At 43.2% G+C, this 17,340-nt stretch overlaps 1 protein-coding gene across 2 annotated transcripts in view; it reads right to left on the bottom strand.

Annotated features, from left to right (window-relative positions):
- Positions 1–17,340, bottom strand: part of EXT2 (exostosin glycosyltransferase 2) — a 155,369-nt gene that overhangs the window by 14,900 nt on the left and 123,129 nt on the right. For both annotated transcript variants that reach the window (XM_072790510.1, XM_072790511.1), the window contains exons 11-13: positions 9,854–9,997; positions 7,697–7,825; positions 5,445–5,527 (exon numbers count right to left, since the gene is read on the bottom strand). In XM_072790510.1, coding sequence (XP_072646611.1) covers positions 5,445–5,527; positions 7,697–7,825; positions 9,854–9,997 — 356 coding nt within the window. The remainder of the gene's footprint in view (positions 1–5,444; positions 5,528–7,696; positions 7,826–9,853; positions 9,998–17,340) is intronic.

Raw genomic sequence — 17,340 nt, 5'->3', positions numbered from 1 at the left:
GATTTCAAGACACAGATAGGAAGTCTCCTCTGTCTTGAGATACTGGAAGCCTTGTTTCAAATTATTTTAATCCACAAGTTTTTGAATCTTTGGAGCTTGAGGAAGAAATCAATTAATAAAGAAGCCAGTCATCGGGATCCCTGGGTGGCGCAGCGGTTTGGCGCCTGCCTTTGGCCCAGGGCGCGATCCTGGAGACCCAGGATCGAATCCCACATCAGGCTCCCGGTGCATGGAGCCTGCTTCTCCCTCTGCCTGTGTCTCTGCCTCTCTCTCTCTCTCTGTGACTATCATAAATAAATAAAAAAAAATTAAAAAAAAAAAAAAAATTAAAAAAAAGAAGCCAGTCATCAATTCTCTTCTCTTGGTCATTATGTTTCTAAAAGAATGTGTTACCGTGTCATTCGAAGCTCTTCTGGCTAATAATACCACTGTCCAGCACCACAAAGCGACAACTACTATGTATCATAGTTCCAGGCTATGTTACAAATGCCCTATGTAGATCAGGAACCCACTCCACCAACCAAAAATGCCACAGGGTAGGTCCTATGATCATTCCAATTTTACACTGGGAAGACTGAGGCACAGAGAAGCTAAGGAACACATCCAAAGGTCAGATAACATCAATAAAAGGCAGAGCCAAAGCCAGGCAGTCTGGCTCCTGAGACTAAAAAATCTTAATTATGAGATGATATAAATGTATTTATGAACATAATTCCAGAGTCCAAATGGAGAGGCTGGAAATTAACCACTGTTGAGTACCTACTATGTGCCAGACAATTTAAAAATATGATTTCATTGATTCTTTAAGGCAGCCCCCTTGAGGTAAACCAAGGGCTGGTTTACAGTAGATTCCTATTAAGGGCCGAGCAGTGAAAGCTGAGGCCCAAGGCCCCAGAGTGGAAATGATGCAAGAGCTGGGTCTCTACACAAGGCCCCAGAGTGGAAATGATCCAAGAGCTGGGTCTCTACACTGGCAGGAGAGCCTTTGTGCTTTCCATCACACTACCATAACTCGCAGGTAAGGGACTTTCCCTCCTGCTGGCAGTCTTGTGAGACTCAGGAGGTGGGCGTCCAAGGGGATCCCAGGAAAGTTGGAGGAATCTCCACAAAGCAAGTACTGAGCAAGCACAGCGACTTCCCTCTCCTCCAAGTAGAGGGTCAAGGTGGCGGCAAAGTCAGTCTCTCCAAGGTCTTACTTTCAGGAGCTGTTCTGCCAATAAACATGTACGGATTCTTCCAGTTTCCGGTCATCACGCCCGTAGACTCTGGCCAGCAAAGCCCAGCCTCGCCCAGCACAGGTACCAGTGAGCACACATTAAAGAACCGTGGCTCTTGGCAGAGGACAGTGACTCCACAGCCCGTTGGAGAGTACCGAGGACAATGCCTCCTCTATACCTAGATCTGCCAACAGGGCCGAGCCACAGGCAAGAGGCCACTGGGGGCTCAGGCCAGCTGACTTGTTGACAGCTGCCCCTGGCTAACCCAGGCCTCCTGAGTGCTTCTTTCTCTCCACACAGCCACTGGAGAAGCCGCTGGCCACTGAGTGGTAAAGGTCCTTAACTCTCCTGCCAGGTACTAACAGGGTTTCCCACTCTCTTTTCACACAAGAGATCTAGGCTGGGCAACAGGTTGGGGTAGATGGTGATTTTGGCTGGTTGCTGGAGGCTCACCTGAGTTGTTCCATCAGGGATCCAGCCATCTCGTCAGTAAATGCTCCCTGGGTTGGTTTTCTAATCTAGTATGAACAGGCTCAGAAATGCCAATGTCTACCTCTGAAGTGCTGGAAGTGTCTGGGGGAGAAAGGACTAACGGTTTTCTGTTTTCCTTGTAAACACATACAATTACCTAAAGTAACCTGGAGCCTTTAGGACTGTGCTGGAGGAAACTGGAAGGAAACTAATGTTGCCCAGCATCGTGCTACAGGCTTTCCAATATTATTACTGCATTCATCTCCAGCACATAACACAGTGTTCGGTACAAAGACGCTCAATAGGTATTTGTTGAACCCATGAATGGACACTGTAAGTTTGATAGATGTTAATATATCTATTTTAGGTGATGAAAAGACCAGAGTTCAGGATAAGGCAAATCAGTTTTTCTAAGTCAGACAGCTACTAAATGGCAAACCCATAATTTGAACAAAGATGGGACTGATTCAAAATACAATGTTCCTTTTCTTAAGAGCAGCACTGTCTGCCATATTGCCTTAGCCTGGTGAAGCTACTGGTCAAAATGAACAGTTACAAAGTCTTCTGGTTTTCTGGTTTGTAAAGAATTAACAGTAGATCCTGGAAATGTCTGCTGGGCAGTAAGAGCTACTCTCAGACACAAACGCGATTTCTGCTTCAAGACCCCAAATATGAGAATAAATAAACTTATTAAACCATAAGACCTAACAGAAGGTCATAACTTGCAACGCGGTTAACTTCTTTCACTGTTTTGTGCAAAATGTGAATTCTGGAAAGCGAACCATTAAAAAAAAAAAAAAACCCACAACCCAGCAAATGAACAATTCTTCAGTTGTAACTCCATCTCTTGGTCTACCCAAGATGGCTTAAATCATACCTTCCTCCCTCCCGATTTAAGTGCCTCATTTAATCATTTAGTGATTCAATCTTTAATCCAAATAGTTTTGCTCCCAGTTTCTGATTTCAAGACTGATTTCCTCCGTTCCCTCTCAAATTTCTCCAAAGAGTATTCTACATTCACTAACTCCACTTCCTCACCACAGACTCACACTCCATAACCCTTAAGCCCCATCACTTCCTGGCATTATTTTTTTCAAGGTCACCACTGACCATTCATGTCAAAGACCTTTTCCCAGTCTGCGTGTTCCTTGCTCCTCCCTTGCTTCTGTGCACTGCAGACCGTGGTTCTCTCATGGCCTCACCGTGGCTGCTTCTGTTCTCAGTTACTCGTTCTGTCTCCTAAATGCCAGAGTTTCTCAAGATTCTGTCCTTGCCTTTTCTCCAGTCAATGGCCACCCCTGGGCAGATGTCTTTTCAATATCTACCTTTGTTTTCATCTTCTTCCTGAAGTCTAGTTCCACATTTCCAAATGCTTGCTCCGTATCTACATCTCCACATCTGCCTTATTGCTCTCCAACTTCAGCCATGATTCAAATCTCCTCCTGTCCTCATTAATCACACTGCTGAAGGTGCAACCATCCAGACCGCCTCCTCCCTTAACTGGTGTCTCCTCCGAACTATATCATTCACACTGCTGACGGTACTACCATTCTTCCTGACTTAACATCTATGCTCCCACCGTCAATTCTCTCCCCATAACCTCAAGTTCTAGCATATCCTCCTTTGCGGAGAAAAAAAAAATCTCTTACAATTCAATCCATCCCTTCCTTCCTACATGCAATTTAGTTCAAGCTTTCCAAATTTGTTTTCTTCAATTCCTTCATCTCCATTCCATTCTGTACACTACTTCCAAATGAATCTCAAAACAATACTCTGATCAAGCTCCCCTGTTCAAAAACCTTCAATGGTGTACCAGAGCCTAAAGAAGCAAGTTCAAACTCCTTCACTGGGTAGTTCTTTAGGGTATGGCACCAACAGGCCAGAATTCTACACTCTAGCCAGACTGGACTCCTAACTGTTTGCCAGATACACCTTCATCCTGCTGACTGGAATCTTCAAGCACCCAGTCTCCCCTGCCTGGGATCTCCTCTTCTTGCCCAGGGATCCTAATGATCTTTAAAGGCTGACTTCAAGAGCCATCTTTTACAAAATTATTCCTAGTAACTGACCTAGCGAGAAGTCATTTCTCTTTCCTCCAATCAATTATAACATTTGGAGCCTCCCTTATGGCACTTATCACATATAGCTTTGGATTGTTACACACACACACACTTACACGTGTGTGCATATATTTGTCGTTGTTAATTATAAACTCTGACAGAATCCAATTCAAGCCTAACAACATCTGGGCAGTCACCTAATCTATTTTCAAAAGCCTATTCCCAAGAGGAAGCCCCCACCTCTCCCTTAGATACTTTCTTCAATGTTTAATAATAATAATATCTAACTTAAATCTCTCTCACTGCATGTTAAGTCTCTTTACATCTGCTATCTCGGTGGTGCTCCAGAATTGTTGTTTGGCTTTAGCATGAACTTCCAGGCCATTACCAGGCCAACTTTTCTTCCTAAAATTTCTATCTTATACCATATAACCTCACCATTTTCACTCAGCCCAATCAATTATTCAATTGCTTCACGCTATGAATTCTCCCAAACACAAAGAATGGAGGTAGGTTTAATAATAATTTCAAGTACTCCAATATAACCATAATTGGGGTCTCTTCTAAATGAGCTGTGACAGTTACTATCGCTGCCCTTGGCTATGTAATTCCTATGATACCAGTGACAGATGTTTCCAAAATCACAATAATGTATTATTTCACATGACAGTTGATAAAAGTCATGTCATTTGGGTAAGATATTTATATATGAAAGGGTAAAGGATTATTTAGAGGATAAGAATAAAAAATAAGGAGAAAAATGCATTATAGAAGAACCCAGGCCAAGTGAAACAATCTTTTTGTACAAAAAATCCTCCAGGCATTAAGGACTTTAACATGGCTGATACACTTCAGAAATGGATGCTGCAAGAAGATCCATCTGAGCCCTCTGGAAACCCAAACTAGATATCTTATTCCAAAAGGCTACTCTCACACTCTCTGAGTGCACTCTGGTCCCTTGACAACAGTGCACCTGGATGTCCAAGCTTGCTGACCCATGTAAGGAGAATTAGGTTTGGTTCAGGAGATGCCAAGCTGGGGGACCTGTGGGATACAACTGAGAACAATTAGGTCTACTATAAGATTATCATGGTCCTCAGGGAAGATGTACACGCCTCTTACTTGTTTTACACTCACCTACAAGGCTCAGTATCACATTCCACAGAAAGGTGTGCTTGATGAGTAACTGACCAAATTGGAATAAAAGGAGTACTTCAGAGCTGCCCTCTTCTTTTCTGTCTCTCTGTAAAGAGCTGTGCTTTCAATTCTGTTCTTGGTAGGTCAGGAAAGGTAACTTGTCTCTGGGTTTAGTTTAATGCTTTCTAATCAAGCTTTTATTGTCACATGGAGATACTATCCAGAAAAACAATCTAGTATTTTCTTGGAATTAACTATCTTCCACTCAAATGACTGTGGATAGTTAAATGCTTAGTCCACATGGAGAATCCGACTTCTGGAGCTTAAGGCCAGCTATATTTTTAAGACCCTTCCAGCCATTACAAATTGAGTGAGTAGCATTCCAAATTAATTCTTTGGGTGACCTGGGCTTGAACTAACCCAATTCCCACAGTGCAAAAGGAGGTGACTATGGCTACCAGCTGCTGTCCTTATATCTCCAACAAGTCCCATAAACAGGACCAAGGCAGGAAATGGGGATCAGAGGCTAGGGCAAACTTCTGGTTAGAGGCTCACTCACCTCTCCACCATGTGCGTCTGGTCAAGTGAAAGCCCATCAATGGCTGTGCACTCAGGACACTTGAATTTTTTTCGTGGTGTTACCTGCCAGAGGAATAAAAAAATATACCTGGTTGTTAGTGCCAAGGACAGTAAAATCATGTTTGTGACACCACTGTGCACAGTGGTGCATCTGCTCTGTAAGCTGAGCTGCTTACTCCTCCCACACGTGTGCATGCGCATGCGTGTGTGCACGCATGCGCACACGCACACACACACACACACACACACACCTCTCACCATTCCTCCATTCAATTCTGTCTGGCTTGGCCAACAGCACAACTCACAAGGGCCCAATAAAAAAGGCTTGGAGGGCTTTTGCCTTCTGTAACTGGAAAGAAGTGGTGATGACAAGCTCCTTAATTCCTGTTTAATGACTGTTTTCTCACTGCCAAGGTCCTTGTATAAACACCATTTGTTCTTGCAGCCATAAGGGCGATGAAATACAGCTTCCCATAACTTTCACCGTAACCTTAGTTCCAACAGGCACTCTTTTTCGTTCTTCCAGCTAATGGCAAATGCTATGAACAGCGCCATGCTCTTGAAGATGCCAGGTTATTTTGCAATTCCCTTCGATCAGGAAAAAATCCAATGGTCCCCCTCACCCTTGGAATTCTTTTCCCTGACTCTCCCTCTTGTTCTCCCAAACCTTAAACTTCTAATGGTTTTCTTAGCAAACCCAGGGAGACTGTTATCCTAACCTAGTGAAGCTAAGTAAACAATAGAGAGGTGGGGGGTGAGGAGAGAAAGCTAGATAACTAAGGCCAGGCTAAGAAGCATACAGATGCCGCAACGACTGTCCGGAGTAAGCAAGCACAGCTAAAAATATCTTGAAGCACATCAAAAAGCAATTTTGGAGATAAGAGGGGTTCCTTTAAAACTTAGTTTTGTGGTTTACATGCTTTACTTTCTCTTGCAGTGACTGTTGACTGAGTTAGAGCGCTGCAGCAGGGTGAGGCCTGGGCCAAGTTTACAGAGCTCAGACAGGGACTCTTCCTCTCTCCCCGGTCACTTCAGTTTAATTGGGCTTCTCCCATCAGTTCATAGCATGAACAATCAGTGGGGAATGCCACACCACGCTTCCAATGTAAGCTTCCAGTATGCAAAGATTCCAATATAGAATCTGGCCTAGAAGCACTGCCCATTTTTATATGGAATTCTAATCCAGAAGGAAAAAAGGTTAGGATGATTCTACTCATAAAAAAAAAAAAAAAAAAAAGAAAAAAGTAAACTCTCTTTGTTTCTGGGGATCTGGTTTGAGCAAAATCTATGTTTCAGGAATAGACACCCATTTACAGATAAAGAGATACTCATGTGATCCTTTTTTTTTTTTTTTAAGATTTTATTTATTTATTCATGAGAAACACAGAGAGAGGCAGAGACACAGGCAGAGGGAGAAGCAGGCTCCCTGTGGGGAGCCCGATGTGGGACTGGATCCCAGGATTCCGGGATCATACCCTGAGCCAAAGGCAGATGCTCAACCACTGAGCCACCCAGGCATTCCCCCTTGTGTGATCCTCATGTACTCTCAGCTTTTAACACATTATGGAAAAGGTGCTTTTAAAAACTGGTGATTGATATTTAAAAACAATGTTTAGAAAAACTACAGTTATAACTGTACAAAGATGTACTTATCTTCACAATGTCTTTTTTTTAAGACTTTATTTATTCATGAGACATAGAGAGAGGCAGAGACATAGGCAAAGGGAGAAGCAGGCTCCTTGCGGGGAGCATGATGTGGGACTGGATCCCAGGATTCTGGGATCACGACCTGAGCCAAAATCAGACTCAACCACTGAGCCACCCAGGTGCCCCTCTTCAGTGTCTTTAAAAAATAAAAACCAGCTACCTTAAGAAAGATGTAAGTTGCATTCTTTAACAGATCTAGATTCCAAATCAGCTTTGAGAATATAATTAAATTTTTAAAACATGATTTGTAGATTGACCATCACAGCCTTTATCTCTGATACTGGAGATTAAAAACTATAACTAAAGAAACCATATAGAAAAAGAAAACATGTTTACATTATCAAAGCCTAGCTTCAGTGTTAAAATGTGACTACATCAATCATAAAATCTTAAAGCTGGAAGGGAGCTTAAAGTTCATATAATCCAATGCTTCAATTATACTTATCAGAACTTCTCAGGCCCAGAGAAACAGAAATTTGCCCAAGATCACAAAGTTAGTGGCAGAGCCAGACCAGGATGTCTTACCTTGATGACAGCTTTCCCCGTGACGTTAGCCACCAGGAAATTCATGGCAATGTCTTCACAGTTCATATGAGCATCCACCCAGTTCTTGATATCCCCCGGCATTTTGTAGGTATATAGATAATTAAAATACTGTCAGGTGAGACAAAAAGAGGAAAGATTCAAATAGCACTGTCCCATGGTTGATAGTCAAAGGGCAACTTACTCATGGCATGGGGACAAGCCTTCTCTCCTAGGATTACACAAGGCTGTAAGAAATAGTAGAATGCTTTTGGACAGAAGACAAAGAATCTTTAATACTGTCATTCTTTGAAACGTCACCTATTGTAGAAGAGAGATAGGTTGTGAAGCCCTTATAGGATGCAGGCCCTTCAAGCTCATATATCCTATGTTTGATAAATAAAATATCAGCCAGAGACACACTACACACTGACCTCTACTCAGTTCTTCACCTTGAGCCACAGTACTCCATCTTATGTTCTACTTTCTGTCCACAGATTGCAAATAGAAACAGAGACAAACTCATGGCAAACTGACACTACAAAAGTGTGCACTTTTTAAAAAAAATACAAAATGAGGCAATTATTTTTTTTTAAGATTTATTCACTTTAGAGAGAGAGAGAGTAGGTGTGTGTGTGCACAAGCAGGGGGAAGGGGCAGAGGGAGAGGGCAAGGGAGAAACAAGCAGGATCCATGCTGAGCACAAAGCCCAACATGGGGCTTTAACCCAGGACTCTGAAATCATGACCTGAGCTGAAATCAAGAGTCAGACGCTCAAATGACTGAACCACCCAGGCGCCCCCAAATGAGGCAGTTTTGAAGCTGCCATAACCGACATGTATGAGATAGTGCAGAAATTCATGGACAAGGGGGAATGTACACAGTATATGACCATAAACCCCAAGAATTATAAACTTATTCAATTATTGCTAAGAACAAAACCCATTTCTGGATTGAGAGCCCTGAAAAGTACACAGCAGCGCTGAGAAACCAACATGCAATCAATATAACACAATTCTGTTAAATTAACTACACTGGGCCGGAGAGAGAAGCAGATGTTCTCCTGACATCAGTACCTTGTACAACTGATGACAAGGGACAAGGTATTATAGTCAATTCAACCATACAATCCCAGGAGCACTCTACCATCAAACTGAATATTCTAAAGTCCAAAGCAATTTCAACCTCTCCCTAATAAAAAAAGTAAAAAATGTGAAGTGATGATTCTCAGAAGAGAGGAAATACAAAAGATACAAAAGGAATTTCAACCACCGTGGTCAAATCATAGTGAAAAGAGATCCTTTTTCAATTATCAAACCAGCTCAGTTTGATTTTCCTTTTTTATATATTTCATGCAAGACGGGTTATAGTAACATAGTTTTATATTTTGTCGGTGGGAATGTAAATTGGCACAAACAATTCTGAAGAAAACAGACATATATATAATTTTAAAACCTCTACAAAATGTTCATTCCCTTTGATATAATTCCACTTCTAGAAATCTATCATAATGATCACAAGTACAAACAGTTATGAAAATGGATATTGATCACTAAGCATTAGAAATTAAGCATTATCTAAAATAGCCAAAAAAAAACCTGAGACAATCTAAATATCCAGTGATAGAAGAATAGTTACACATGATTTATGGATATTAGTAGAATACCATAATAGCAATTATGTTATGAAGGAATGTTGATGTTAAAGGAACTCATAATACATGCAAAAAGCAGGCTAATGAGAATGTTTACACAGAATAGTATATGTAAGTAAGTAAGTTTTCTCCAAAGGCAAATTGGAGAAAACGTTTACACAATAACAATGGTTATCGCTAAGTGATAGGACTACAAATGACTTTTTTGTATGTGTGTGACTTTTCTTATAAGATATAATTTGTTATGAATTTTCCCTATTTTCTATTATGAGCGTGCATTATTTGCATAGTAAGAAAAGTAACAAAAACCACACAACATAGCCTTTCTTTCTTCAACTGAAGTATAGTTGACACCCACTACAACATGGCCTCTGTAAGCTCTCTGAGTAGGACATTTTTTCCTACACTCGGCAGAAATTCAATTGGGCCATGCAGCACAAGTGTCATGCATGCAGTTTTGTCACTTCAGACCCACATGCCCCAGCCTGCCCCACCCCCAACCTTACCTTGTGATAAAAAGCTGCCCCCGTGAGCACCATGGATACCTCGTTGGTCCACTCAGATTCATACTTCCACTTACTCATCTCATGGTCCCAGAGGTGCAGACGACCTGGGTAACCCACTAAGCGGTCAGGAAACTCCCGCCAGACCTGAGGGGAGAAACACATCCACAATCACTTCCCAGTTCAGACAGTGACCAGGCACAGTGCTACGTTACCCAAACGGTACAGACAGACTCCCCAGAGCCAGATCTTGACCAGCTAAGGCTGAAATGGGCTTCTGAAGATACTTCATTAAACAGGGGCTAGTTACTCTGTCAATACTCAAAGTCAGATGTGGATTCTAATTTCCTCCAAATCCCCCTGCCATTGCTGGGAAATTTCAAGTAATGTAGTAACGGCTCACTAAACTGGGCCAAGGTATGCAATCTCTCAACACATGATTATGGAAACAGGTTCCATTCATAATGTACGCACATGTGAAGAATACATGGACTCCTGCAACTTGACGGTCCTCGGTTGTTTTTGTTTTTGTTTTTTTGAAGATTTTAGTTATTTATTAGAGAGAGGGAGAGAGAGAACAAGTGCACAAGTGGGGGGAGAGGGGCAGAAGGAGAGGGAAAAGCAGACTCCCCACCAAGCAGGGAGCCCAATATGGGGCTCAATCCCAGGACAATGGGATCATGCTTGAGCTGAAGGCAGACACTGAACCACCAACTAAGCCACCCGGGTGCCCCTTGACTGCCCACATTTGCATTAAATTTGGCCATTGTGAAAACTTAGTCTCTATTTCTAAAGATTTATTTATTTAGGGAGAGAGAATGAGTGAGTGAGCGAGTAAGCAGTGGAGAGGGGCAGAGGGAGAAAAAGTCTTAAGTGAACACCACACCCAGCGCATAGCCTGACATGAGGCTCAATCCCATGACCCTGAAATCATGACCTGAGCTGAAACCAAGAATCAGACACTTAACTGACTGCACCATCCAGGTGCCCTAGAAAGTCTGTTTCTTTTTTTTTTTTTTTTTTAATTTTATTTATGATAGTCACACAGAGAAAGAGAGAGAAAGAGAGGCAGAGACATAGGCAGAGGGAGAAGCAGGCTCCATGCATCGGCAGCCCGATGTGGGATTCGATCCCGGGTCTCCAGGATCGCGCCCTGGGCCAAAGGCAGGCGCTAAACCGTTGCGCCACCCAGGGATCCCCAGAAAGTCTGTTTCTAAAAAAACTTTTTTAAAACTCTAATTCCCTAGAGAACACAGCCATCCTTATGACCTTTTAGAAGCCGCATGTAGAAAGAATGTGTCTGATTCTATAATCTATAACATACTGAAAACAAAAACTTGATTTCCATATTTGGAAAGGCTCTTAGATACAGTTTTGTGAAACAGAATCTGGTATACTGGGGATGGGGTACTCCCAATACTTTCCTCGTGTATTTCTATATAATTTAGTTTAACCTTTAAAGAGGAAGTTCATGCCATTAAGAAGTATGGACAACTTAGTAGCTGTTCATGGTGCCACTTCTCAGCAACCACGATTCCTCATCCTTTACCAGGCCCCTAAACAACAGAACTCCTGAGGGTCCAGTCCTGTGCCCTGGTCTCTTCTTTAAACAAGTTGAATCATTTCAGCTAGTTTCAATCATTTTTAACACCTTCTATAATCTACTGATCTCTAAATTCGTTTAGCCCAGAATGTTCCTGAGATAACCAACTACTCAATATCTTCAACTGGATAAACAATAGGCATCTCAAACTTAACATGTCCAGTGCATGCATACTCCTGAGCCCCTATCCCCAGATATGCCATTCTCTTAATCCTCTCCATCTCAGTAAATCGTCTACCCAGACCGCCCCAGCCCAAAAGCCACTAGTCAGTCTTTATTCCTCTACTTCTTTCTTCCCCACACCCCATCCATCAGCAAGTTCTGCTGGCTCTACTTCTGACCACCTCTCACCAACTCTCCCAGCCCACTCTTGAGCTCAACCCACCATCATCTCTCACCTAGATTGTTGTTAATAGGCCTCTAACGCCTGTCCTTGCCTCCACTCTCACCCTCCCAAACCATTATTTCCACAATATCTCTAACAGGACTATTCCTAAAAGAATATTAGAATACAGATGGTCCCTAACTGGCAATAGTTCAACTTATGATTTTTCGACTTCACGATGGTAAAAAAGTAATATCCATTCAGTAGAAACCTACTTCAAATTTTTTATCTCTTCCTGGGCCAGCAATATGTAGTATGATACTCTCTTATGCACCGGGCAGTGGCAGCAAGCTGCAGCTTGTCCGCCACACAATTGCCGACAGTCAATAATCAGTACACTTAAGATCATCCTGTACTCAGACAACTGACAACTATTCTGTTTTTCCCTTTCGGTATTAAAATAAATTACATGGGCTACTCAATACTTTAATATTATAAAATAGGCTTTGTGTTAGATGATTTTGCCCCACTTTAGGTTAATGTAAGTGTTCTGAGCACTTTTTGCACTTTTTTTTTATTAAAGATCTTATGTCTTTGTTTATTTCAAAGACAAAGAGGGAGAATGAGCATACAAGCAGGGGGAAGAGCAGAGGGAGAGGGACAAGCAGACTCTGCACAGAGCCAGATGTGGGGCTCAATCTCAACTCTGAGATCATAACCTGAGCTAAAATCAAGAGTCAGATCCTTAATTGACTGAGCCACCCAGGTGCCCCAACTTTCAAGTTTACCGGGGAACCCTCTGGTAAAGTGAAAAAGATCTAGTTGAGGGTATCTCAACCAACAGGCTGTGTGTTTGTGTGTGTGTGTGTGTGTGTGTGTGTGTGTGTATGTGTGTGTGTATCTTCATTATATATTTATTTTCATTATATATTTACCCGTATATAGACATATATATATATATATGTCATATGGTCATATGCTACAGCAGACAGATGCTTCCCCAACACCCACATATCACTGAGTCCACGGAGGGTGCATCATTGCTTTCCCAAGGGCAGAGCCGTGTGCCAGCACCTCCTGCCCCTTTTGTAGTTTGCTAGGGATACTGTAACAAAGTTACCATACCACATGGCTTAAAACAACAGAAATCTAGAAGTCTGAAATCAAGGTGTTGGCAGGGCCCTGCTCCCTCTGACACCTATAGGGGAACCATCCTTCCTTGCTGCTTTCTAGCTTCTATGGCTGGCTGTCAATTTTGGGCACTCCTTGGCGTGTAGGTGCATTAGATGCATCTCTCCTAACCTTTGTCTTCATACAGCCTTCCTCCCTCAGTGTGTATGTGTGTGTCCAAATTTCTTTTTATAAGGATATCAGCCAAAGTGGATTAAGGCCTACCCTAATGACCTCATTTTAACTCCATTACTTCTAAAGAGATCCTATTTCCAAATCAGGTTTCTTAAGGGTTAGGATTTCAACATAACTGTTTAGGAGGACATACTTCAACCCAACACCCTCCAAAATCGTCAAGAATTGTTCCACCCCTGAAACAAAACAAAAAAATGGATTCCCGCTGACCAAGAATAATAGCCAAACTCCTTAACACCCCCTAAAGGGCCCAGCCAATGTCCAGCCTCTCCTCTCACACCACATTCTCCCACTTTTTGGTGGCCTTGCTGTTCTGGAATCATGACCTCTTCATCTATTTCTTTGACTGGAATGTTGTCCCAGCACTTCAGAAAGCCAGCCCTTGCCCATCAGTCAGGTCTCTGCCTAAATGTCACCTCCTTTCAAAGAGGCCTTTTCAGACTTTCCCACCCAAGGTAAACACTGTCTCCCTCCCAGCCATTATTCATCACATCTCCTCCCTGTCCTTTCCTCCACCAAACTTCCAATCTCTTGAAATTGTTTCAGTTATTTATTGTTTCCTTATTTATTACGTATTTTCCTCCCACAGAATTTTATCTCCATGAAGACAGAGGCTTTGTCTTATTCACTGTGGTTTCCCAAGCACAAAAAGCAGTGCCCACACAGGACAGTGTTCCATAGGCACACGTGGAACGCAAGATCTCAGGAGGCAAAAAAGTGGACAATAAAGAAGGGCCCGAAGAGCCTTTCTCTTTCCCTCGCAGGCAGAGCTAGTGTTCTCCTTAATTCAGAAAGGAAGTCAACGACAGTACTGATCAACGGTTACCATTAATAATAATGTGATCTCCTTGCGCGTGAAGATCACAGTAATAATTCACCATCACTGAAGCACATGTTTTAAACTGCTTTTCCAGAAGCAGGGAAGCGATATTCGCTGTCATTACACCGTCCTCCCCAGTCCTCCTGTGATCATCCACATGCCTTTACGGGATATCTGACCCGGGTCTTGAGCATGGTCTGGAGTTTCCTTTGTGTGACACCGGTTCACCTAACAGATCTCTCAAACCCACAGCCTTGGCCTCATTAACACCATGTTGTACCCAACAGAGTTAATCAGCCACAGCCACCATCATAAAAGCTGCAGACAAACGAAGCCATGTCGAACATTTCCTCAGATGTGTGAGGCTGCTGCTGTGTTCCTACTCTGGGTTTGGATTTCAGTAGATTAAAATAATATGATACTATTACGGTTTTACAGAGCCCAGAGCAACAACATAGCATGTGAGCCAGGGCTTCTGTTTGGTTTGGGGGCCTGGGCACACGCCATCAGATGCACTGCCAGTTTCCTTCTGTTGGCACCGGGCACCTGCCTGGTCCAGTCACACTGGTACCCACTCTTGGCTTCCCCTCCATGGAATTAAAGAGGTTCTGCAAGGGTCCAGGCACAAATAACTACACACGACCCACTGAGGTGGGCTAGTTGGGGGGAGGGCTGGAGGGGGGTCGGATAGAGAGGCATCCATGGGTCACACCCCTGATGGACGGAAGCTGCATTCTCCTCCAATCCATAGCTATTCTGAGGCAACAAAGCCCTCCAATCCATACACTCTGCCCCTGTTTGCAAGAACCATAATAACATCAGCTCAGTTTTGGGCCAAATGCTGTTAGGATTTCAATCTTCTTCCTATTAGCTGAAGCCATTTATCAGACTTCTCTCCACAGGGACTTAATTGGGTGGTGCTGGGTCACAGAATGCTAAACTCCGCTGTTCGAAAAGCATCCGAGGTGTCCTGGATTTCAGATTCCTTTGGAGCCGTGAGTGAGCGCTGTTCCTCACGCGGGGCCTCTCTGCCCTTGACTTACTCCAGGCAGCTGGATACAATCAAGATACCATCCTTGTCACTTCATCTATAACTCTGCAGCTGACTACGGGATCAAAACGGAGTGGAGCTGAGCAGGATGGGCCCTCTCTAATCGAGCCCCAGTGTAGTACGAAGTCGATTATGTAGACAGTAAAGCATCTTCCCAGCCAGAAGAGCAAGAACTCAAATTCCACCCCCTCTCCTCCTGACTATCCACCTCCCACTCTAATTCAGCTTTTTTCTTTTTACCTCAGGGAAATGCTCTGGGGTCAGCCTTTTGTCATTACTAACAGATGCCTTTATATATTGCAGTGCGGGCATCTAAAACTTCACATTAAATCCCTAGAGCTCTGTAACAGTGCTCCACTGGCTATGCGCAGGTCACTATGCCACTACTCGATTGTTTGCCTGTACTGTTGAAGTCCTCCGTATACACCAATCTCATGTATTTTTAATCATGCACAAGTTTGAAGACAGAGCCTCTATTAAAACTCTATCCCTTAAAAAAAAGAAAAAAGAAAAAGAAAAAGAAAAAAACTCTATGCCTTAGTTAAGGGCTTAGCAATAATTTAATGGTCTTTACATTTGGGGCCTATTTCCACATCACTCTTCAAATGGAGACTGCAACAACATAATACCATGCTCTAACTGCTTCCTTCCACTCTGATGTTTACAATCTTGGTCCTAACCACTTCTTATGGAAATCTGCTCTTCTCTGGACTCCCAACTGCCCTCCCTGAGCTCTCTGCAGAGTTATCTATTCTTTTTCTCTCTTTCTCTTCTTAAACTTCCAAGGTCTTCTGTGGCTTCCCCATGCTAGGTGATCAAACTAAGATCTTCTACCTTTGTTTCAAAGGCAAAAGAGGCAACCTAGATTACATGCTACGAAAAAGTGCACCATGCGGACCTGGTCAAAGTGGATGATGAAGGACTAGCTCTGCCACTGAGGAGTTGTGCAAGCGACCTGCTCAGGTTGCCCTGCTTTCATTTTGCCATCTGCAAAAAAGGGGTTGGATTAAGTGACTTCTAATGTCCTTTTAGGGCTAAAATCTTATATATTTTTCCTTACTAAGAAACTAACTCGTCAACTGTGATCAGTTGGAAGTTATAAGCTTCTAAAGTACATGGCCTGCATTATTTAACTTCAGTTTAAAATGCCATACACATATGAGTACCCAATAAATGTTCCTGAAAAGAGGCTAGCTAATGCACTATATTCTAAGCCAGCTCAGAGAGTGCATTTTAAACCCCGGGTGTGTGCTAACCATAGTCAGATTCAGGAAACAGACCAGGGAGGGGAGAAGGGGGAAGGTGTAACAACAGGTGGTGCCCATCTGGGATATACAATTATGAAATCATGGGTCAGCTTTAGGAGAAAAGTAACTCTCTGAAGTGGCTGCTATAGTCATCACACTTTCAAAGGCACGGTTCCACAGGGATATTGCTACTGGGTGAGAGGGATACTATATGGATCAGGATTCAGGAGCCCAGAGACAGACTAAGGAGTGGTGAGGGAAATGCAGCAAATACAGATCCAAGGCGCATCAAACCGGGCCAGGGTTTCACCTCTCTCCCTGGTGCATGCCCCCTGGGTTGTGTCAATCCCTAACCATCAAAGTAGAAGAGAACTCTAGGAGCCAGCCTGAACCCTGTGGTCATGCGTGTCTGGGTCAGCAGAGGCAGAGCTGCAAGGAACCCAACTTGTGAATGTCTTTGAATTAGTGGCCATTCTTTCCCCAGGCTTGTCTCGCCTGCTGCCCAGATGGGAAAGGGCAAGCTGGCTGCATTCCAATTCCTAGCCAGTTTTAACAGAAGAGCCAGTTATCAGATTCACTCTCAGCCCTCTGGGAACAGAGCTCACCTTTTATATTTGGCATTTCCTGAAACAAAGTGGAACGGAGAGCTCCAGCCTGATTGGCCTTATTTTCAGCTCATGCTTTTAATCACACTGGCGGTTGGTAGTTTTTGTCAAGGGGGTGCTTTGCAAAAAGCCAAAGAGCCTCTGTCCATGCCTGAGACACAATGAACTAATTGCTAATGCTAGACATCTAGTGCAAGGGAGCCCTGCAGGTGTCACTCCGAGTTCCCTAATGCTGATTGGTTTTGACAAATAGATGTACACACTGTGCTAAGTAGTAAGATTTACCTGTTAGATCACTTCAGTCTGCCTGAGAAACCTTTCCAACCCAAGACAGGGGTCTGCTTAAAATAAGCCGCACAGGAAAGCCAGGATCATGGAAGGCTTCTGGGATTTGGGCAGCAATCCTATGTGCCCCCATCTGGCTGAAGGTTCATGCCTTGGTTCCAGGAGACATGCTCTTCATTCCTTTCAAGT

The sequence above is a fragment of the Canis lupus genome, chromosome 21 (assembly GCF_048164855.1).
Source record: "Canis lupus baileyi chromosome 21, mCanLup2.hap1, whole genome shotgun sequence".
NCBI lineage: Eukaryota > Metazoa > Chordata > Mammalia > Carnivora > Canidae > Canis > Canis lupus.
The sequence above is the reverse complement of the archived record's forward strand: the minus strand, read 5'-3'. Positions and strand labels throughout refer to the sequence as shown.